This window comes from Osmerus eperlanus, chromosome 21 (genome assembly GCF_963692335.1).
Source record: "Osmerus eperlanus chromosome 21, fOsmEpe2.1, whole genome shotgun sequence".
Taxonomy (NCBI): Eukaryota; Metazoa; Chordata; class Actinopteri; order Osmeriformes; family Osmeridae; genus Osmerus; species Osmerus eperlanus.
This window is the reverse complement of record NC_085038.1, coordinates 4,340,758-4,365,013: the sequence shown is the minus strand read 5'-3', so window position 1 is coordinate 4,365,013 and position 24,256 is coordinate 4,340,758. Positions and strand designations below refer to the sequence as shown.

Here is a 24,256-nt window from a genome sequence, read left to right as displayed (position 1 = left end):
GGAGGGAGGGAGGGAGAGGGGGAAGGGGAGAAAGGAAGAGAGGGATTGAGGTACAGAGGGAGGGAGGGAAGGAGAGAAAGAAGAGATGGAATGTGATTAAACAAAAACATTTCTGCAGCAAGATAAAATAAAGAAAGCTAAACTGTCTGCCCCTGTAGTGCATTAGAATATGAAGTGTTGGAATACAAACTGTCTAGACATTATTTAGGCTAATTTGTGTATATTATTTATGCAATTTAGAAGAAGAAAAAATATAATTTACTCAATTTAAAAATCCAAAAGACTAATCCAAACCCATAATTTTTTCTTGTGCGTTATTACACTCATTAAATGTAACTATTCACAATTTAGTCGAAATACGAGGCATTATAATTTTTTGATTAATGCAGAATTAACAATAATTAATTTAACAGAAGACAAGCTCCCATGAGTTCGCGCGGTGACAACTTTTCCCGCGAGCATTCAGGAAACAGCTTTTCTTGTTGCCCTCCTCTGTTGTCAGGGAAACATGTAAACTCTTGCCCTGCCGAGCATGGCTAGGTTTGTGAGGTTAGAGAATAAAATAGAGCGAATTAAAGAGGAATTTTTCATCAGAAACCGGTAAGGAACCAGAATACTAGTTATTCAACTGTTTGAACAACTGTCCCCGAAATAGGTCATTTTATTTCAGTGTTTAAGAAACTGTTTAGCAAGCAGCTTGAACTTCTTGCTATGCTAATCAAGTTCGCTACACAGTACAATACAATAGCGATACTAGTAGCTATACAAAAAGAATAACAACAACAATTCTATTGCTATTGCAATTGCTACTGTTTGTAAAGTACAGTAAAACCACATTCGTCACTATGGAGGAAAGGGGTGTAAAGAAAGCCTAGGTTTGTTTTCAAATGTGGGTGGGACAGTTTTTTTAATAACCGACAATGCGGTCGTTAAATATAATGTCCTTAATAAAAGTGTGTTGGGCGGGTTTCATTGATGAAACCGAATGAAACCAAACCTACGCCTCTGATGCAGGATAGCGGAGGAGAACCGACCGGGGGAGAACCGAGCGGCTATCCAGATACAGAGCTGGTTCAGAGGCTGCCAGGTGCGCGCCTACCTCAGGTAAGCTGTGCGCACTCTTGTCAGTGGCCTATGAGCTACTGCATCGGGCTGAAAGGGATTTCATGTAGGATTTTTGCAGACTTTTTTATTAATATTTGAATAATTCCAGATTTATTTTACAATAACATAGCAAAACAATAATAATACATTATATAATAATGAAAAACATATACTAATGAACCTACATAATAATAAATAAAAAAATACTGTTGCTGTTTCCATTTCATATAAGCACCTAATCAAATTCTACAGAATCCAGGTGTCAAATACTACCCCCCCCCCCCCCCACACACACACACACACACACACACACACACACACACAGACAGACACACCCTCCCCCAGCACACTTCCCCAAAAGCTGAATAATAAACCTCTTACATTCCCAGTAATAATACCTCCTTCCCTGTTAAAGCTGTGCAAATGGCAGCAGGATGTAAACCACCCTACTAGTATGACCCCAACACCATTTTGCAGGGTCAGCAGACAAACTTCCAGACAGTAGGTTAATTCAGATTACTTTAGTTAATTGATCAATGTGTTAAGTGGTTAATTAGCCACTATTTGAGCCGCTTAAGTGCAACTCCAGGGCTAGCACACTCCACCTATAAGCATTGATTTTCTGGGCATATAAATGGCCTTTTGGAAATTGATGGCCCGGTTTGAGGTTGGGATTGCAGCGCTCTCGCATTTAGAGTATGTTTGATGATGAATACCAATGTCCGTTCGCTCTGAGAGCCTTGAATGCGGCACGTTGTGGAATAAGAAAAGCCTTTAAGTAAAGGTGCATGATGATGGTGATGTGTGGGAGCTTGCCGCTAGCTTGACCTTTCAACTCTTTGCTCCACAAGCCTGATTTCAGTCTCAGCGCACAAATCACAGAAGCAGTGTGATTCCATTTAGGCTATGATCTCATACCTGACTAAGGCCTGACTGTGTGTGTGTGTGTGTGTGTGTGTGTATGTTTATGGTGGCTGGATAACTGCTTTTCCTGCCTTTGACTGTTGTATTTTGTCAACTTTGTTTTCTTTAAAAGGGCTGATGTTAAATCTCATGAAAAAAGATATAACAATTCTCCTCTTTGTTTTCTTTTTTTCCCAGTCACCTAGACAAGCATGCGACCATTATCCAAAAGACATGGCGGGGTTTCCAAGCAAGGGCACACTTCAGACAAATGGTGAAGGTATGTTAGCCCTATCCCCACGCCATGGTGCTATTGATTATGTTATGATAGCATTCATTAAAATTCAATTGCTATATTCCTAAGCTTCTGACTCTGACCTTAAGCAATATAATTCACCCATTACACATTTGGAAATGAGCACTTAGAGAATACCGAGTGTTAGAATGTAGAATTGTAGCAGGATCACCCTCAGAATGCAAAGAGGGAGATGTGAGCGATGAGAGAGGTATGGAGTGAGAGAAGGAGGGGAGAGGGAGGGAGGGAGGGAGAGATGGAAGGGGAGTGAAAATAAGATGGAGGAAGGGAGGGAGGGAGGGAGGGAGAGAGAGAGGGAGAGAAAGAAGGGTTTAGCAGAATGAGGCCATTTTCAACATATTGCCTGCAACTGCTTCTTAATTGAACAGATTGTTGATACTGAATCTAATCCCCACTGCTCTCACCAATAATTTTCTCTGGATTGAGTTTTGTAAACACATCACAACAGCTATTTATCACTCCCTAAATGGACTGTTTGGAGAAAACATAACAGCCAGGCGCATTTGGGAAGCTTTCATGAAATGGAATCTGGAGACCACAAACGAGTGTGACAAAACACATATGGCATTAAAAAAAAATTCTAAGCAGCATGCACAATGCCTATTTCTGTTCACTTAAAAATCCCTAAATCACCCCAGAATTGTAATGACTCCAGACAACCTGGGTTGCATCTGCATCTTATTTTAAACGAATGCTCATCTTTTGTTTCAGTCTTTGTCTCTCTTCCCTCCTTTGCTCTCGCTCGCTCCCTTCCTCCCTCCCTCCTCCCCTCTCTCCTTTTTCTCCCCATGTCATTATTAAAGAAGATATGTGTGAGATATGAATTCCCTTTATAGTTCCTCTCAAGTTGCGTCCCTGAAGTGCGCCCCTGGTGGATGGAACGAGGCGTAGCGAGTGTAGTGGGCACGTCGTGAACACGCTGCCCTTTGTTGGCCAGTCTATCCTGGCAGGAGTGTCATTGATTATCAAACCCAGCGGAGAGCGTTTGGCCATCATACATCTCCATTAGTGCTCAGCTTGACTACCATAGATTTTCTTGGCCTTGTCTGCATTATGTATTAAGAGAGGAGCCCCGTCCCCTCAATACAAAGACTGACTAACCTCTCTCCCTTTCTCTCTCTTCCTCTCTCCCTTTCTCTCTCTCTCTCTCTCTCTCTCTCTCTCTCTCTCTCTCTCTCTCTCTCTCTCTCTCTCTCTCTCCCTTCTGCACACACACACTCTCTTCTCAGTCTCTTTTCTTTCTCTCACCGCCCCCCCCCCCCCCTCCCCACCTCCTCCCCTCATCTCTCGGTGCTGTCTGTGTGACTTATTATGTATTATGTATAAAGAGTGCTTTATCTCCTGGCAGCTCAGGACAGATCAGAGGGCTGGGACAAGGCGACGGAGATGTAACGCCATCTTCTCCCTTTTGTTCACAGGCGGCATGTTTTATCATGAAGATGAATTTCTACAACGAGATGGCCGTGAGGGTAAATATCACACTGTCTGTTTTAGCAAATGGAGAGAGAGAGAGAGAGAGAGAGAGAGAGAGAGAGAGAGAGGAAAAGGGGGTTGAGAGAGAGAAATAAAGCGACAGATGAAGAGAGTGAGAGAGAGAGTCACGCTTAGCTCTGAACAGGAGGCCTATGAATAGCAGGAGACCTGGGTCAAACACTATTTGTATATTGTCAGGTACTTGGGGTACACTTGATTTACCTCACCAGGGCCAATGAATCCGATGGAACAGTCTCAAAAGTGCAAACCCCGTGGTAAATCAAACATACCCCAGTAACCTCCAGGTATCTTTGTCTGGATTTGACAGAGCAGGTCTAATAAAAGGCACTGTACTTGCAGACCAATGTCATCACACCTGTGTCACAGTAAATGAGAGGCAGGGGAACACACAAACCCATCACCACAAAACTTAAATGAGATCAATTCAAGTAACAATGAATGCCTTCCATGTCACATTTCATAGCAAAGCAGCTGTGTGTAATGTCTTTGTTTGGTTTGTTAGAAGTTACTTCTCCGCTGACACAGTGAGAACACGACAGGGACTCCTCATGTCCCTGTTATAAAGATCCCTCATTTGACCAGTTTAATAGCCTCCTGCAACACAAACCATAAATCAAAAAGCTTTGGGTTTGACTGACGCTTTGGCACTTTTATACGAGGATATTGCATCGAAACCTTATATTTTACAATTCCATACAGCCACTCTTTTGGCTTACAATTTCACTTAACCACAATTGTTAAAGATTTTTTTACAAGCCAACAAAACCACCAGCATTTATTGAAGAGGCCGTATTAACCACCGCAATGTTTGGACATTTGCTGAAAACCCCCTGAATCGAGGAAAAGTTTTTTATATGTGACAGTAATGCGGATGAATAAAAGCCCTCCTGTGTTTTAGTTGGGCTCCTGTTACGGCCCTCACACACGGCCATCGCTATCTGACTGCCCTGGCTGGGGTCACGGGTCGAAAGGTCAAAGGTCAAGTCACCACTTAGAGGCTAACAGAAGCCCCTGTGTAGAAGCTGGCCTGGGTTTACTGCCCTTGTTAAAACATAGTGATATGTACAGGAAGCAGAATCCATTTTAAAATATCCTGTTAAAAGGTAGAAATAAAAACAGAAGGATAGAGGATGAGGGGGATGTCATAAAACTGGGTCTTGTAAAAAAAAAATATATATATATTTATATATATGGATTGTAAAATAAGAAGTAAAAAAATAGAGGGAATTCTCAAGGTTCATGTTCTGAATTAGAAATTGCTTTACGCTATCTAAAGAGTATAGATAATTGTTTCAAGCAACTACTGTGTCAAACATTACGAGCACAGTTTTAAACTTTTGTCAGGTCCATGTTTGTGTCAGGACACGATGGTTTATAGTAGATGTGCTAATGGCACTGGATTATGTATATATGTTTAACTCATGAAGAGTGTGTGTGTGTGCAACTGTGTGTGCGTGCATTTGTGCGCATTTGTGCATGCATGTGTGTGTGAAGGACATCTCCACCCACCACTTCTCATTGACCAAAAAAAAAAAAAGAACCTGAAAAACAATCATCGCTGAATCCCCTCAGTGCTCTCTCTCCCTCCTTTCTCTCTCCTCTCCTCTCTCTCGCTCTCTCTCTCCTCCCTTTTAAATCAATTTTTATTCTATTCTGTTTCTCCCTCCCTGCGACGTCTTTATCACAGTGTCTGTAGAAGAGGCTAATGCATTAGCAGCTTAATAGAAACCAATGTTTACAAGAGGCTCCACGTTCTTATTAGATCAAACTGGGCAATATGCACCATTGATTTCACTAGTCAAAAAAGGTCAACAAGAACTTGGGCTTGTGAGCCAGCAATTACTTTATTTAAAATTATCTATTGACTGCCGATCAATTGTGATTCAGATTTTGGTCCCCCCCACCTCCTCTTTTCTCCTCCTCTCCTCTCCTCCTGATTAATCTCTTACCTGCTATTGTTTAATCTTCTAATTAGAGTGAAGGACATCCGCTGGTGTGTTTGTGTGCGAGTGTGTGCACACATGTATGTGTGTATAGTGTTTGTGTGTGCGTTTGTGTGTCTGTTTCCATTACACTTGTAGAAATGAATGGAATACTTCCTCGTTTGGCTTTGTACTGCATCTATGAGACTTCCATGTATGCACCTTCCTCATGCGACTCCTCTGTAAGTCCAGATACCTCAGATGACGATGTTGTTTCCGCTCTGCTGCAGGTCCAGAGACGGTGGAGAGGCTTCTACACCAGGAAGTACGTCCACAACTTCTACGCCAGGAAGAGGTACCTGGAGGGACTGATGAGGACAAACGAGCTGGTCAGGTGAGTGGAGACGAACTCACGACTCACGAGAGAACACACAGCACAGAAAGCACCTTCCTACTGGCCTGCTTACAACAGCACCGCAGACAGACTTCACTGTCTAGAATTAAGATGCCCTGTTGATGGACTTGACAACAAAAAAAGTGTAATCCTTCCTTGAAAAGGAAATAAGTCAGTTGATTCAGTTTGGTTACACCCTGATGGGTAGTTTTTGTTTCAGACTTTTCTGGGATCTAGTTCAGTGTTTGAAACATGGGACACTTTACACTTCGTCATGGCTTTATGCTTGTATCAGTTTGAATGCAGGGTCCAGACAGAACTTTCTGGACACTTTCAAACATTCCTAGAACACCCCACTGCTTGCCAAAGACTCTGCAACGAACATAAAGTCTGAATGAGGTCGATGTGGTGACTGAGGTGGGCTTTAGTGCGTGTTCTGTAGGTGCTATGCTAATGTATACCGAGCTGCTTGGAGACCTCTATTAGTTACCCAGCTTCTGTTAACACAAGGCCGTCTGAGAGCCTGGGCAGAGATGAAGCGATCTGATTAATATCAGAGATTGCTAGCGTGCAGTACTTGTGTACCGGTAACCTTAAAGAAGGGGCGGGGGGGGAGGGGAGGGGGGGGCTCTTCTAACAGCCTGAGGTAAGCGAGGGGATGGGGGGGGGGGCAACGAACGATGTGACGAAATTAAAAATTACCCTCCAATTCCAACCAGCTCTCACATTAATAAAACATGCTTGGCTTAAGGGGGCACGAAAAGATGCCATCTTTTATTTTCGACAACAAAAAAAAGGTATATATATTTTTTTTCTCTCCAAGTTAAGTCACATTTTTAATGTTGCTAATATATTTTGTGGGAAAATATCTTTAGGCCTCAGCTAAAATTAAATGTAAATTTGTTAAGTGCTCTTTGGATCACTGACTCACCCCCCTTCTCTTCCCCTCCCGTCCCCTCTCCTCCTCACCTTTCCTCCACCCCTCCTTTCCTCTTCTCCTGCTCTCATCCCCTCTTCCCTCTCCAGAGGTAGAGTAGGCATTGCAGGTCTGTGAAGCCCATTAACCTCTGTGTTCGCTGGGAGCAGACACCTGCTATATGCAGCTTCACCTAACACACTATAGAAGCACAGAGTAGAACTTGCAGTAACATTACATTCAGGACAGGCTTCTCCCCAGACACAGACTAAAACCAGTCCCCGACTCCGATAATCTTTGAACTTTCAAAACAGATGTATTTTTGGGAGGCAGCACTTTATCAAAACGTCATGATATAAAGCCTTGCTAACAATATGACAGAGGCTTCAAATGAAGTGTACCCTGCATGTGCTGGGAGTGTGTAGTGTGTGCTGTTTGACTTGTCATGAGAGCTGACAGGAGAGCACCTGTGTGTGAAACACACGCTGACACACAGACGCAGCGCGGTGCCCGTGCGCTGGCCAGGGGAACGCTGACTAGCTGGACGCCAGCTCTCATCAGGTACCAGTTCAGCTGTGGGTCTGTCACCATGGTAGTCTAAATATTATCACGTTTTTTTTTCTCTTTGATACTCAATTTCCCCAAAACGAGCACATGCACAAACACACACACACACACTCACTCCCCTCCCCCTCCGCTTCCGTGTTTCTGTGGTGAGGTCGTCCTCTCGCCAGTTAATCACTTGTTTATTTAGTGCTTCTGGGGTCGCGATCAATTAACGCGGAGCTCCGTTTATTTAAAATATCCTCTCTGTGTTAGCCCTGGCCCCTCGGATCGCACGCTGCCCGATCACTCATCCCGCAAAGGTCCGCTTTTTAATCCACCGCTCCCTCCCACCCTCCCTGCCTCTGTCCATCCGTCCGCTGCATAAATTATTCAAAGTTTTACTAATGGTTCCTATTTAGCACAGGCAGACAGGCCTTGCATGGCAATGATGGCAGTGGGCCGTCCGGGAGAGGGGGCGAGTGAGCATCATAAGAGTGTCCCTATCGCTCTCTCTCTCTCTCTCTCTCTCTCTCTCTCTCTCTCTCTCTCTCTCTCTCTCTCTCTCTCTCTCTCTCTCTCCTGCCCCCTGCACTGACGGATCTCCAGGATACAAAACCATCTGTGTCATTTCATTAGCTCCACCGCCCTCCCTTCCTCTCCCCCTCACCCTCTCTGTATCTTCCCATCCCTCCCTCCCTCCCTCTCTCTGGCTGGGGTTCACCATGTAAGCATGTCCGTCTCTATCGGCCTGTCCTCTGCTGTACAGTCTAATGAAGCCAGGACCTCTTTGCACCACTGTAATTCCTCCGCCACGAGTTTGTGCAACGTAACAATTTATCACTTGTCAGGAGGAGACACTTAAAGTTCCCAGCCTTAATAAGGGCACAGTGTGCACCGGGCAATTAGGAGTGGAGCCGTTTGCATATTTACTAAATGCAGAGTGTCATTGCCGCCGCGGCCTGTTGCCTGCATGAATTATTTCTCTATCTGCAATAAACAGCAGGGTAATTATTACAGCCATGATCAGATAAATTCTCTCTGTAATGTTCTAACGTGGCAGAATCTTTTAACGCATCGCAAGATGAGGGGAATTTATGGACTCGTACTGGTTGGGTAAAGATTTTTTTTGTTTTCTTATTCTCTCTCTCTCTCTTTCGCTCTCTTTCCCACCCTCTCTCTTTTCCTTTTTCTGTCGCTCTTTCTCTTTTTCTCCCTATTTCTCTCCTTCCCTCATTCTCTCTTTCTCTCCCTCCCTCATTCTCTCTTTCTCTCTCTCCCTCCCTCATTCTCTCTTTCTCTCTCTCCCTCCCTCATTCTCTCTCCCTCTCAGTCTCTCTCTCTCAGTCTCTCTCAGTCTCTCTCAGTCTCTCTCTCAGTCTCTCTCTCAGTCTCTCCACGTCCCTCTCAAGGACAACCATGAAAGAGAGTCTGAGAGGGTGGCCCTCTTCTTGGCTCAGCCAGGCTTCCTTATGATACACCCGGGGTGGAACTCACACACACACACACAGACATAGAATCACACACAAACTTTGATAGGGTTTTTGAGTGTGTGAGATATCTGTACTCTCCCAGTCACCGTGGCTTTACCAGAAAGGGAACACATAGTCGGGGGGGGAAGTTGTACTAAGGTACCAGACTATGTACACCCCACCCTCCACCTTATTTCCTCAAGCCAACTCACGGCAGCGTGCACGCATGGACACACACGTACACACACACACACGTACACACACTGATGTTTTCTTTCTTATTAACAGGAATTGGGATGGCCAAGGGTTGCCAGGGTTGATCAAGGGTTACCAGGATTGTTCAATAATGATCGGAGTTGGTCAAGCTTGGTCAGGACTGGTGAAGCGCAGTCATGGTTGGTCAGGGTTTAACCCTGGGTACATCAGAGGTGATAGATTAGAGGTCAATACAGTCAGTGGAACACACAGCCTTAATGGACTGCTATAGCCTTCCTCTGCCAAGTATTGAATTATTTAATTGCCACAATTAAAACAGCCAATCGGTCCGGCTGTCATTAAATATTTAGGAGAGCCAATTAGCTGCTCTGGTGTTGGAGGACTGGAGGACTGGAGGGGTGACCTGCTGGCCCACAATTCCTCACTCCTCTGGTTTACCAATCACCCTTCTGTAGTTCTTGTCTTTCCACGCTATGTCGACCCCCGGGCTCTTAAACATTAACAAGTTACATACTGGAGCTGCATGGCTTTTTTAATGCTCTAATGCTCAGACTTAATCTGTATTAAAAACAGGCTGTCATGGCGCGCTTAAAAAGCACACATGCACATACTCAGACACACACACACACGCACGCACACCCTCTTCTCTGGGGCTGTTCTAGGACAGTTCACCTGTCGTGTGTGAGATCCTCCAGCAGCAGCTCCACACCCTCTCTTCTGAAGCAGAAACACAGGCATGGCTAATTAGCCCAGAGATCACTCCACAGCCTTTACTGCAGCGGGACGACTCCCCACAATCACACTCTCAGGCGTCCACACAGCCAACCAGCCGCGTTTAAGGGCTGTGTGAACAATATTTAAGGCGGTGCGTTTAGTTCATAAGGCGTTTGGGAGTTCATTCTTTCCTTTCCGATTGTTTTTGTTGTCGTTGAATATGACCGTGTCTTCTCTGCCATGCGCGTGTTCAACATCTCCTCTCCCCTGTACAAGTTAGTAAGGACACAGAGAGGTCAGACAGTTAGAGAGCCCTGTCCCCTCTATCAAACACACACACACCGGCACAGAGACACACACAGTCAGATGCACGCACACACTCACATACACACACACACACACGCGCGTAGCTGCCTATCAGGGCTAATGAGGGTTGTATGTTCTCCCGCCTGGTGTGAGACACAGATCGAGGTGCCTTCAGTCCTTACAAATCTGTTTGGCTTTTGTCCACTACAGAGCAATTAATAAGAAATGCTGGGAACAGGGAAGCAAAGGTCAACACAACCAGCAGCATACAGCGAGCGTGTCACCACACACACACTCACACGCATGTTGCACTCACACCCACACACTCTTTCTCTCCCGTTCTCTGTGTCTCCTGCTCTCAGTCAAGCACACACACAGGCAGGAGTCGACACCTCAGACACTGTGGTGCCATAACAGCATTTTGGAAGGGGGAGAAAAAGAGTGAGAGACATAAGTAAGTCAGGTGGCTGAGCGGTTAGGGAAGCGGGCTAGTAATCTGAAGGTTGCCAGTTTGATTCCCGGCCGTGCCAAATGACGTTGTGTCCTTGGGCAAGGCACTTCACCCTACTTGCCTTGGGGAGAATGTCCCTGTACTTACTGTAAGTCGCTCTGGATAAGAGCGTCTGCTAAATGTAAATGTAAGTAGTGGAGAAAGAGAGAGAGAGAGAGAGACTGAAACAGACTTCATCTTTTCACATTAATAAGCAATCTCCCCTCTGCCAGGTGCCCAAATAGAGGCCGCACTGCTCTACATATTTCTACATATTTCATTTATTTTCTAATTTAATTTTGTGTGCAGGAAGGAATGAAAATGCTCTGATGCAAAAAAAAACGACCCCAAAAAAGAAAAGTGACGTTATTCCCCCCCCCCCCCCCCCCGTGTCAACACTCCGCTGGGGGAGGGGGTGCGAGAGGGTGGGTGGATGGGGGGGAGGGAGGGTTTGGTAGGTGGAGGGTAAGGGGTGAGGGGGAGGTTGGAGGGGGGACCTCACACACTCTGCTGTGGGGTCTGAATATGCTGCTGTGGGAGAACACTGAGAGCCTGATGAGCAATGGCTGCTGTTCTACCGACTTTCAGCTCGCTGACGGAATTAGATTGGCTTTTCTCTTAGTCTAATGCGTGGAGGGCGTGCCGTGCATTCATGCCCGCCCGCATGTGTGTGTTTGTGTGTTTGTCTATTTGTCTGTTTGAGTTTGCCCTCAAGTGTATGCTCTGTGTGTTTGTGTGCGTGCGCTAAAGAGACAGTGAGAGTTTGTGTGTTTGGGTAATTGTTTCAGATTTCCCTTAAGTTATTACCCAGGCACTGTAACACAGTGTGATTGTACAATGAGATTGTGTATGGGCTTTTAATGTGTCCCATTTAGACATCTCAGATAGCAGATGTCATGAAGCGCCTTCCGTGTACTGATGGAATATATTCATCATCCCCAGCGCCCCCCCCCACACACACACACACACACACACATACATTCTACACCTGCACATGCACATTACGCACACACACACACACACGGATGGTGTCATTAAGCCCCTGCTTTTTGCTAAGGTACAGCTTAGGGATTCACTGGTAGCAGGAACAGAGATTTTCATTACACATTACACACACAAGACCACACGTGAGCACATACACTCAGTGTGTATTTTAACCCTATTTTGTGTGTGTGTGTGTGTGTGTGTGTGAAGGAGGGAACTGGGGGAGTTTGCAGAGTACCAGCAGAGGGAGAGAGAGCATGTGGCCATGGAGAGAGAGGAGCAGGAGAACACCATCCAAGCTGAGAGGCTGCATCACCTCCTCAGCACTCAGTACACACACACACACACATGGTTGCATAGCCATGCACATACACACATGCACACACGTACACTTGCATCCGGACATTCTCGAATCTTTCAGAGCATGTCCCCTCTTGTGGTTCACTCACCTGAGAGAGAGAGAGAGAGAGAGAGAGAGAGAGAGAGAGAGAGAGAGAGAGAGAGAGAGAGAGAGAGAGAGAGAGAGAGAGAGAGAGAGGAGATGAGAGAGAGAGAGAGAGAGAGAGAGAGAGAAGAGAGAGAGAGATGAGAGAGAGAAGAGAGAGAGAGAGAGAGAGAGAGAGAGAGAGAGAGAGAGAGAGAGAGAGAGAGAGAGAGAGAGAGAGAGAGAGAGGATGAGATGAGAGAGAGAGAGAGAGAGACGAGAGAGAGAGAGAGAGAAGTCAGATAGCAAAGGCGCAGTGACAGCAGCCGTCTGACAGGCGTTCATGTTCTCCTTTAGTCATGGCTGGAGGAGTAATTGAAAAGGGGTGATGTGACTAAGCGGGGTGTCCGGTGAGGTGTGTGTGTGTTGTGTCAGTCAGGGGCCTCTCCTGTCCTAGCTCTCTCAGGCTGCAGGGTAGTGCTGAGTGGATGTTTTTACACCTTCTCTCCTCCCCTGGCACCCTGCTGGGATCATAATGAAGATGAAGTATGCTGGTCAGTGTTGATTCAGCACTGCTCTCTCTCTCTCTCTCTCTCTCTCCTCTCTCTCTCTCTCTCTCTCTCTCTCTCCCTCTCTCCCTCTCCTTCATGCCTATCCGCTCCTCCTCCTCATGATCATCATCATGGCCTGTACCATTCTTACGTTTCCCGTTACCGGTCCCGTTACTGCCGTTACTGCCTGGGTCTCGCTCGGTCTTCCCTGGATGCTAGCGCTACTGAAAGGCTCCGGGACCTCCCCGGCTCTGTGGCAAGACTGAGGCAGAGAGACTGCAGCCGGAGTGGGGAGAGGAGGAAGGACATACAGCATACAGAGAGAAAGAGAGAGAGAGTGGGAAAGGGAAAGAGAAAGAGCGCGATGCGGAGAGGAAAGAGAAATAATAAGAGGGGAAAGAGGGGAGAGAGACATGAGAGAAAGCAAGGAAAGAGGGAAAGAGAAAGCAAGGAAAGAGTGGGAGGGAGCGAGACAGGAGGAAGCGGCGGTGCAGAGTGACAGCGGGCTGAGAGAGGGAGAGGAGGCAGGACTGTGGAAGACAGAGAGGGTGTGCTGGGTTTTCTGGGTGGCGCGGGGACCGTACATATGGTGTGGGACTGCTTCCTCTCCTGGCGTCTGACCTTGTCACCAGGAAATGGATGGGTCTCCCACAGTTCATCGTTAGCGCCCGCGCCCGCGCCGGACACAAGTGGCTCCTCTGACATAGATGCAGCTGCTCTGTTCAGGGGGTCAACATCATTGCTCTTATCCAGCGGCCGTTCTGGGAAGAGGGGAGGGAGGCGAGCGAGGGAGGGGGAGGGGGGGGGTAACGGGGGGGGGGGGGGGGGGTGAGGGGCGTTTGGTGTGTTTGCAGTGTGTTACCCCCCACTGAGAACCTCCCCAACATTTCTTCTTCATTCCTTCTCTCTTCTCTCTCTCTCTCTCTCTCTCTCTCCCTCTCTCTCTCTCTCCCTCCCTCCCTCTCTCTCTCTGTCTCTCTCTCTCTCTCTCTGCCGTCAAGACTCTCCAGGACTCTTCCCTCTCGAGTGGTCTAAAAATGTGAGTTATTAGCATATATAGTAGCCAGGGAGCGTCCGAGCTTTGGTCTACTAATTAAAGGAGAGGAGAGGATCAGTCTGATTTGAATAATTATTTCTCTTTCCCTGTCTGTGACAAATCTCTCTCTCTCTCACTGTTTGAGGGGGTGCGAGGGGCCCAGGCTGCGCTGTGGTAGAACTAAGCTGAGCCATGTGTGGTGCGTGTGTCTCTCTCTCTCTCACTCTTTATTTCTCTCCCTCTCTCTCCCCTTCTTTCCTAGTGCAACCTCATGTTGACCTACTCGCATAGTAAATTAGATACCGTTGATGAGCAATCCCACTGACTCCTGTGCCAAAACTCATGTTGGGTCCCCCCCCCCTCCTCCCCCTCCATCCCCCCCTCCCTCCCCCCGTGTGTGTGCAGCGCCCCGGGGTCTTCAACTCTCCGTTCAGACCCGCCCCTGACAAGATGGAACTGAGGCTCCGCAGGGCCAAGCCCCGCCCTTCCAGGAGCTCTCCCAGGAACAGAGGCCCTCTCCTGGGCAGCACCGTCACCTCGGTCCCCTCCCTCCACGGAGCTCCTGGAGCCTCCCAGGGCCTCACCTCCAGACCCCTGCCCCCCATACCAAGCAAAAAGCCCCAGGTGAGACGCCCTACACTCAGACAAAGTAGTCATGACACGAGATGACCCATGACTCTTTTCCTCTGTAATGGATTTGACTAATTCCAACTGAAACCAAACGTTTCCAGTGGGGGGTTTTTACGATTGAAAATATTTTAGTTTAAGTTAGAACTATATAAATCAAAATAAGTTAATATAATATCAAATGTAATATAAAAAGCTAGTCAACCCTCTTTTCCTACTTACAGTATGTTAAGGCTGCTCTATACATGACTATTCAAACTCACCACCAACCAGACAGATGCTAAACTGTATTATCATATTCTGCTATCCCAACACATACTGTACATGGAAATTCACACATTTCCTCAGTCACAGCCTTAGCTTTCAGTGGGCAGGTGCTTCAGGAGAAGATGTTGACCATGCTAGAAGGAGTCCACAACAATATTGGAGCTCAAACTCCAATTCGAAAGTTCAGTGGTAGAAGTGAAAGGCGGTATCTCCAGATCGGTGACTGTCTCTCCAGACGTATCTCATCGGGCCTCTCAGAAGACACTGATACGCACGCTGACTTCCTTTGACGGGAACCAATCAGAGTGCAGTGAGAGAGTGATAACAAAGTGTCATAGTAATTATCAGAGGAGCCCCTCACCCCGTACCCCCCCAGCCCCACAACCCCCTTGAGCGCGATAAAAGGTCTTTGTCCCGAGAGCTTCCGTCATGAGATGATTCTTTAAAGTCCTCTTAAAGAAGAATGGTATCATTAAAACATGGCGTCCTCCCTCTGTCCCTGGGGGGGCGTCAGCGGGGCCGTTTAGACGGAGAGGAGATAAGCAGGGCCTGCCGCCAACACCTCTCTCTCTCTCTCCATCTCCACTCTTCTCTCTCTCTCCATCTCCACTCCTCTCTCTCTCTCCATCTCCACTCCTCTCTCCACACTCTATCCATCTCCACTCTTCTCTCTCTCTCCATCTCCACTCCTCTCTCCACACTCTATCCATCTCCACTCTTCTCTCTCTCTCCATCTCCACTCCTCTCTCTCTCTCCATCTCCACTCCTCTCTCCACACTCTATCCATCTCCACTCTTCTCTCTCTCTCCATCTCCACTCCTCTCTCCACACTCTATCCATCTCCACTCTTCTCTCTCTCTCCATCTCCACTCCTCTCTCCACACTCTATCCATCTCCACTCTTCTCTCTCTCTCTCTCTCTCTCTCTCTCTCCACACTCTCTATTCATCTCCACTCTACTCTCTCTTTCTCTCTAATCCTCTCTCTCTCTTTCTCTCCGTCCGCTATTAAACTCAGACTCATCAAACGAGCTGCGTCGACGAGGGAACGCTTCTGCGGCGTTTAAACTGGGGGGCCTTGATGAAGGGTTCTTTAAGTACCTCTGGATGTGGTGTGTCTTCCAGTCCAGCTGTGCTGAGGCCAGGATGAGAGGCGCTTTGCCATTTGTGTTATTTACGCTCTGCAGCCTTTATGGTGACCGCCTCCTATTATTGGTTTCTATTAATGTTAAACATAAGTGAGCAGAAATGAGGCGTGGATCATCTCTTTTTTATTATCCTTGGAGCCTCTCACCCCCAGGGCCACAGTGCTGCTGCTGCACTGGCTCTCTCACACACACACACACACACACACACACACACACACACACACACACACACACACACACACACTCTCTCTCTCCTGGACACACATGTGCAGACACTCACACTATCTTGCTGAAACACACACACGTGCATACACAAACACACACACGTCCAGCTGGCTCTTGTTGAGTTCATTAAAGAAGGCAGGCCTGTCTCACATTACTCCATGCATGAGTCTACATTATTTATCTAGATGTTACCCTCGCTAAGGACGGGGTTCACCTCCACTTCCTCCTCCTCCTCCCTCTCTTCCTCCCCCTCCCTCTCTTCCTCCCTCCCTATCTATCTCTCTTCACCCCTATCCCTTCAGCTCCCACTCTTCCTTTCCCTAGTCTCCCCTCTATCTTCCTCTCCCCACCTTTTGCCCCTCTCTTCTATCTTTATCTCCCTCATCCCTCCCTCCTTCCCTCCCTCTCTCTCTCCCCCTCTAGGTGTGTTTCTGGTGGCTGAAGAGCAGACCTCTCCCTGGTGTGATAACCATCTCAGGTGATGGATAGGTGGTGGTGGGGGCGGGAGGGGTGCGAGGGGGGTCTGGTCAGGCCAGGCCAGTGATCCTGCCGTGATAGGACCAAGGACAGGGTCCACAGCCCTCCCCCCCCCCCCTACCCCCCCACCCCATTGCTGCTACTGTTCAAGGTCACCCCCGCCACACCAAACAACCAAGCTTTCCCAGCGCTCCACAACAAAACACTCTCCTGCAGGGGAAAGTTACTCTGAGTCAACTAAGCAGGAGTTTCAACCCGTACACTCAACACCAGACTCACCACTTCTATTCAACACCAGACTCAACTCTCTACAGTGTGAACCTGCTGGGATGAGATGAGCTCAGAGGGGAGATCTGACGGTTGGGGAAACAGATCCCTGAGTTAGCGTTCTTTTTCTCTCCGTCTTTCCTCTCTCTCTTTCTCATTTGTGATGTTAGAGTTTTACTCTCTCTCCGTCCCCCTGGGAAAAGCACAGGATTGCCGTGGGATTTGCTCTTAAACCATGACTACCTGTAGGCTGAGGGATCAGAGACAGGCTGCTCTCTCTCTCTCTTCTCTCACACACTCTCTGTCTTCAAGTAACAAGGAAATCTGAGGAAATAAAACTACAGGGACGCACAGTATGTGTGTGTCTAACTGTGTGTGTGTGTGTGTGCCAGGGTCCGTTCCGTGACCCAGCGGAGGTGTGGCAGCAGCGTGTGTGTGTCACGGAGCCGACCCTACGTGTCCAGACCTCGCCCCGCGACCTGGAACACGCCCAGGAGGAGCTGCACAGAGAGGAGTGGAGGAACCGCCTCGTGGACCGCCCGTCAGTGGACACACACACACTCACGCACACACACACAGACACACACACACACATGGACACACACACAAGACCAGCACTAACGCACCTGTGCAGACCTGGTCATATGATCCATCGTGGTGCAGTTGGTGGTGTTGGTGTCTTTATAGAGCTCAGCTTAAGCCTCGCACTCTCTCTCCTCTTCTCTCTGTCCCTTTCTCTTTTTTTTCTTCCGTTCTCTCTCTTCTTTCTCTCGCTCTCTCTTAGACACACACACACACAAACTTCCTCAATGAGTCTCACAGACTCATTACTGCATCAAAACACTGAAAACATCTCCAAAGCAGAGCATAATCGCCATATAACAGGGGATTAGGTTAACACCACTTCTGACTGATGTTCAGCAGCTCCACCAATCTGGGTGTTTATTTAAAACCCTGCGTTGGTTTTAATTAGGAGCACAGTGTGGTTCTGGTGCTAATCGGCCTGGTCTCCTCATTCACTTGAAACACTCCCTGCTAACCCCATTACCACACACTCAAACACCAGCGCCACTTACCAACTTACCGGCTCAAATCGTATTATTGTCTGTGTGTGGATGTGTTTGTGTGAGTATGTGCATCTGTGTGTGCGTCTTGTGTGTGTGCGTCTGGATGCGTATGTCTGTGTGTGTGTGTGTATCTGTGTGTGTGCTTGGGGGCATGGAGAACCACCATTAGCCCCCCCTTGTTTGATCCGCCACAGACACTAATTTCCACTGCAAATGTTTCAAAGGACAACCGAAATGTGCCACTCGTTTTTCTCATCCCCCTGTCCCTCTCCTCCTCCTCCTCCTCCTCCTCCTCTCTCCAGTTTAATTTCTCTGTAATGAGGAGCCTGGCCCTCCACTGAGTTGGAGGGTTTTGATGATGATAATATTTGGAGGATTACTCGAGAGGGAGATTGTGTGGGTGTGTGTGTGTGTGTGTGTGTGTGTGTGTGTGTGTGTGTGTGTGTGTGTGTGTGTGTGTGTGTGTGGGCACTGCATGTGTGTGTGTAGCTTCGGCTTAGGCCTACATTACAGGTAAACTCAAACATCAACAACTTGGAACTGTGCATTTGATCTGGCTTTGGTTGCTTCTCCCTTTGGGTTTATTGGGCTGGATAAACTCAATCAAATGCACCCCAACAGTTGACTGAATTATGGGCTAATGTTCGGCCAGGATGTAACACAGACATGAAACTCTATACAGTGAATGGAGCAGCTCCCTCAAAGTCCTGAGTCCCACACACGCTCACACTCGCACACTAGTAGTAGGCTAGCTGACCTGACACAACAATGGCTGGCTGCTCTGCATGTCAGACAGAGAGAGCCATATGGAGCCCACAGCCAATCTGTCTCAGTTCACTGAAACAACACACGTTACGCGGTCCCACACACAGCCCACTGGAGAGAGCTCAGCTTAACTACCTCCCCGCGCTCCTCTCTGCCCTCACCTCTCCTCCACTTTCAGCCCTTCTCCCTCTTTTTTTTCTCCCTTTTTTTTTATCATCCCCAACCCCTTTCTTTTTTTTGGGGTGGGGGGGGTGTAGTGTGTATGTGTTTCTGTGTGTGCGCACTTCTGTGTGTGCGCACTCCTGTGTGTACATGTGTTTCTGTGTGTGCGCACTCCTGTGTGTACGTGTGTTTCTGTGTGTGCGCACTCCTGTGTGTACATGTGTTTCTGTGTGTGCGCACTCCTGTGTGTACGTGTGTTTCTGTGTGTGCGCACTCCTGTGTGTACATGTGTTTCTGTGTGTGCGCACTCCTGTGTGTACATGTGTTTCTGTGTGTGCGCACTCCTGTGTGTACATGTGTTTCTGTGTGTGCGCACTCCTGTGTGTACATGTGTTTCTGTGTGTGCGCACTCCTGTGTGTACATGTGTTTCTGTGTGGTTATTTCTGTGTGTTTCTTTGTCTGCTCACACGCCTGTGGGTGTGTGTGTGTGTGTGTTTTGTAGCCAGGCGCTAGTAGCTCAGGCCCCAGCCAGAAGATCCCCGGTGAGGAGTCAAACTTTCCTTAATGGCCCTGAATGAATAAAAACTAGCCTATTAAAATGCAATCGGGAGGCAATGAGAGCGGTGAGTGTAACAGCCGGCTAGCCGCGCCCGGCCCTGTGTAGGCTGGGACATGGGGGCCACATTAATATCACACCACTGATGTCCCTCCCCTGAGCACATTAGCTGGGACTGCTGTGTAATCTGTCTTGTAGGAGAGACCAGGGTCTCTGGTGGCTTACCAGCGTCTGTGCCGGTGTGTGTGTTGAGGGGGTGTGTGTGTTGAGGGGGTGTGTGTGGGTGTGTGTGAAGAGTGGGGGGGGGGCGTTCCATACAGGTCCATTTTTCAAAAGGGTCTACGCCCCACTCTTAATGTCTGTCTGTCTGTCTGTGTGTGTGTGTGTGTGTGTGTGTTTGTCTGTGTGTGTGTGTGTTTGTATGTGTGTTTATCCATTCAATTTTTCTTTTGATTGGATTGGATTGGCTTTATTTCTATTTTTTCATTGTTCCATGTTTTATTATCATTTTTTGTTATTTTTTATGACGTGGTTTATTTGGTCTGTTGGGCTTTGCTACATTTACCGTGCATCTAACACACACTAAGGAGTTTGTTGTCTCAGACACTAGTCTAGAACAAGAGGATACACACACACACAAGCATACACACACGCATGAGCACACACAAACATCACGTTCATATACAATAGTATATGAACGTGATGTTTACAGAAGAGGTTTTTATTGTTTGTTTGTGTGTTTATGTTTTTGTGTGAGACAGACTAAGTCCCTAAGGAGCATTGGCCAGACCCAACACACACACACTCTCACACACATGCACACACTATCACACACATACACATACACACACATAGCTGTGATGATTGTAAAGGTTCATCCTCCCCCAGGCCGTGTGTCTAGACTGTAATTTAGAGAATCAACCTGAGTGTAATTAAGCTGGCAATGGTCACTAACTACCAGACTATTAACTCCCTTTAACTCCTCACTAACTACCAGGCTATTAATACTAACTCCTCACTAACTAATAGACTATTAACTCCTAACTGCTCACCAACTACCAGACTATTAACTCTCTAACTTGGTACTCCGGCAGGTTCCAGCCCTTCTCCAAGGCCTGGAAGGACAGGAAGTACGAGCGTACGGTCCACAGCACTTCCTCTTTCCTGCCCCTGGCCTACGGAACCAAACACTTCAGAGAGGAGAGACCAGAGCAGCTCCACGGGAAAAAGGTACACATATACCACACACACACACACCTACACACACACATACACACATACCGGTTGCCTGAAGTATGGTTTTGGTACTTCTTCAACCCCCCCCCCCCCCCCCACCCGCTCTCACCCCTCCACATTATCTGTGTTATTCTTACATTAAGCTATGCGCAATTTGATGCTGCACTGAACTCCCCCCCCCCCGGCTGTCCTCATCAAGTCAGTCAGCAGAACACTGGTCTCCTGGCTAACAGAGACGTGCTACACAGAGCGTGTGTCTCAGCACTCGCACACACCAGTCTTCCCTCTGGAAAAACCAACACTCGGACCTCTACCACCTACGAGAGCCACCAACTGCCAGCGTAACCTCCCAACTTCAGCTATACAAATTTGTCAAAACTGACAGCAGTTTAATAAATCCCTGCTCTCTTTCACACCCGTATGCACACACACACACAGACAGACACACACACCCATTCGCCTGAAGTCCCCCGTATGTGTAACCATCTACCCACACACCCACCCAGGCATACGTAAATGAGGGGGGCTGTGGAAGTCTGTCTCCCCTCGGCCCCCCGGCCCCCCAGCCCCTCGGCCCAGGCATTAGGTAATTGAGTGTGTCTTTGCTCAAGGCCTTTCATGGATCAGAGTTCTTTATTAGCTCTGTTCCCAGCAGCCACTGCCCCTTGCACACACACACATACAGACACTCACACACACACACATACACACACACACGCTCCTCCGCAGCCAGTGCCTGGAAACCGGGGGAGACGGGCAGAGGAGAGGGAGGGGACGAGGGAATGGCACCTCCCCAGGAAGGAGATAAATAAGGCTGTGTTTGTGTACAGGGTCTCCCTGTGTTGTTAGCAGGGGCAGCACCAGGGTCTTGTCGTTGTCCCCGGCTCTCCCTGATTGCGCTCCGCTGTGCGACCTCTGCATATGCAGACGCTCAATGAGAAAACATGAGAAGCTGTTTGTACCCTCCGTGGGGCCATCTTCTCTGTGGGCCTCTCCTTTCCCAACGCTGTCGTCTGATAGCAGTCGTCTGAGGGGAAATGGCCGATGTTTTACCCAGAGAACCGAAGCGAGCACCTCGCTACCTGTTTAATCAGAACCCTGCAGCTCTTACCGCTGTCTGCCGCTAGTTTTACATCATCTGAACTAAAAATACAAAAAACGCTCCTTAATTTCTCAGCGGGAAAGCTTTTTCCCCTGATGATGATCCTGGGCTTTGAAACGTAAATTGATTCTTAAGAGGAAATGAGATGGTGCTTATTACACTGTCGAACTAGTAATCCTGTGTCATTCCTCCGCCATGTGATGGATGTCCTGCGTTTTGCCTACCTCTCCCGCCTAACAATGAGAGCCACTCCAGAGAGGCTGCGCACATAGACACACCGGCTCAAACTCACACACACAGACACACACTTTTGCACACATACACCTGGCTGTCTAATGAATCTCCATCGCCCTGCACTCCTCTCCCATTGACTCAAGAGAAGATAATGATGGATATGGTGATTTTCAAGTGAATTTCTGATTAAATGATACCCTTTTTTTTTCTTTATTCCTTTCTTTTCTTTTTTGTCTCTCTTGCTCTCTCTCATGTTCTCTCTTCCTTAGTTTCTTCCAATCTTTCTTCCTCTGAACCCATGCGTGTGTGTGTGTGTGTGTATATGTATGCGTGCGCGTGTATGTGTGTGTACAATGGCTGTGTTATTTCCCTCAGATGACCCTGAGGTAACCTGGTGATTTATCTAAACACTGGAGATAAAGTCTGGACATGCTCATTGCTCACACACACACACACACAAACACACACACACACACACAAGTAGACAGCAGTGTCTCGCACACACACAATTACCAAACATTCAGACCCAACATCTGTCTCAGTTATCAAAGACAGCACAGTGCTACAAAATTCTGCAAACACACTCTCAAACTATTACATTTAAGGAATGATGTATGTTACATGTTAGTTGTTATTTGGGCCAAATGGAGACTCTTCATGATACCTCATACCATTCAGAGTAGAGTTAGCATTCAGCCTGTGCTGGTCTGCATAGTGTGTGTGGCAGGCCCATGTGTGTGTGCTTGCTGTGTGTGTGTGGTTGCTCTCCGCTGTGTGTGTAGCTCTGAGTGTGTATGGCAGCTCTGTGTGTGTGTGTGTGTGGGAGTGTGTGTTGTTGCTGTGTGCGCATGCACCTTCCTGTGTGCTGTAGCTCTGTGTGTGTGTTTGTGTGAGTGTGTGTTAGCTGTGTGTGCTGTAGCTCTGTGTGTGTGTTTGTGTGAGTGTGTGTTAGCTGTGTGTGCGTGTAGCTCTGTGTGTGTGTTTGTGTGAGTGTGTGTTAACTGTGTGTGCGTGTAGCTCTGTGTGTGTTTGTGTGAGTGTGTGTTAGCTGTGTGTGCGTGCAGCTCTGTGTGGGTGCCAGTGTCAGCCGATGCCACCAGTACCCCATCTCCATGAGCCCCTGTGTGTTGATTGGTGCTTGGTAATGACAGCACCCCCCCCCCCCCCCCCCCCCCAGCGGTGAGGCTGCTGGGCCTGAAGATGAAGACCAAGATGAGGATGATGATTATTAGCTGTCAGCGCTGATGAAGGTCCTCTGCCCCGCCACAACGTCAGGCCGCTGTCATGGTGACAAGATACATGGGGACAGGGGGGCAATCAGGGGCCTCACTGGACCTCTGTATCTCTCTGTGTTTCTCGTTCTTTCTCTCTCTCTCTGGTAATGAGTGTGTTAGCTGTCGTCAGTGTCCATGGCTGCTAGCAGAGCCTTCCTATCAGAATCACAACACGACTTGAGTGGACAGCTCAAACCCACCCCCCCCTGCACCCCCACCCAAACCCCCTCTGCAGCCCCCCTCCCACCATGGAACTCCTCACCCTTACCACGCTCACTCCTGTCCCCTCGTCTCTCCTGCCCCTAATCCAGTCCTCCCTTACCCACCCAGAGCTGCATGACCTGGGTTACACACCGGTGCCCTTGCCCAAGCCCCTTCCTGCTCCGGCACACCACCAGCCCCAGCCCCAAGCTCTACACTACATCCTCACACAAAACTCACCCCAGCCCATCCCCATAGCCCTACAATCCAGCCCCAGCCCAGCCCAGTTCCATAGCCCTACAGCACAGCCTCTCACACACTGTAGACCCCTCACCCCAGCCCAACCCAGAGCCTCTCTCCAGCTCCTCCCACCCATCCCTCACCCCAGCCTAGCCCCAGCTCATCCCAAAGCCCTTCACCACAGCCTCAGCACCCATCCCATAATTCCCCACTCCAGCACAGAGCCTCGTCCTCCCCCAGACCTCTGCCTGATCTCCTCTCTGCTTCCTTAGCAACCTGCCCCAGCACCATAGCCAGCGTCTCTTGTCTCAGCCCCTGGCCACAATGCTAGCTCCCAGCCCCGTTAGCATACTAGCTAGCACTCTTATCACCGCCAGTGCTGGCTAATGGCGTTGTGAGGCTAATTACGCTGGCTAATGAAGTGCATGCAGTGGGCAACGTCTGGCCGCGGAGCCTGTCCGTCCGCTCGCGTTAGGCTGTCATCCATCAGCCAGCTGAAAGGAAGCCTGTCTCCGCTGCTAGCTGGACAGTTGTAGCCTGCTACACGGCACGCCGCGTCGCCTAGCGCCACCCAGGAACACGCACGCGGGCTCTAACGTAGCCGCGGTAATTGCTTTTTCTATA

The 24,256-nt window shown here is 48.4% G+C and overlaps 1 protein-coding gene across 1 annotated transcript in view; it reads left to right on the top strand.

Moving 5' to 3' along the window:
- Nucleotides 1-461: 461 nt before the first annotated feature.
- The window catches only part of spata17 (spermatogenesis associated 17), a 32,671-nt gene continuing 8,876 nt past the window's right edge, over nt 462-24,256 (top strand). The window contains exons 1-9 of the mRNA XM_062446985.1: nt 462-600; nt 1,015-1,104; nt 2,206-2,287; nt 3,742-3,792; nt 6,030-6,133; nt 11,985-12,105; nt 14,188-14,409; nt 17,187-17,335; nt 20,440-20,575. Of these exons, the coding sequence (XP_062302969.1) occupies nt 533-600; nt 1,015-1,104; nt 2,206-2,287; nt 3,742-3,792; nt 6,030-6,133; nt 11,985-12,105; nt 14,188-14,409; nt 17,187-17,335; nt 20,440-20,575 (1,023 nt within the window). The 5' untranslated portion in view covers nt 462-532. The remainder of the gene's footprint in view (nt 601-1,014; nt 1,105-2,205; nt 2,288-3,741; nt 3,793-6,029; nt 6,134-11,984; nt 12,106-14,187; nt 14,410-17,186; nt 17,336-20,439; nt 20,576-24,256) is intronic.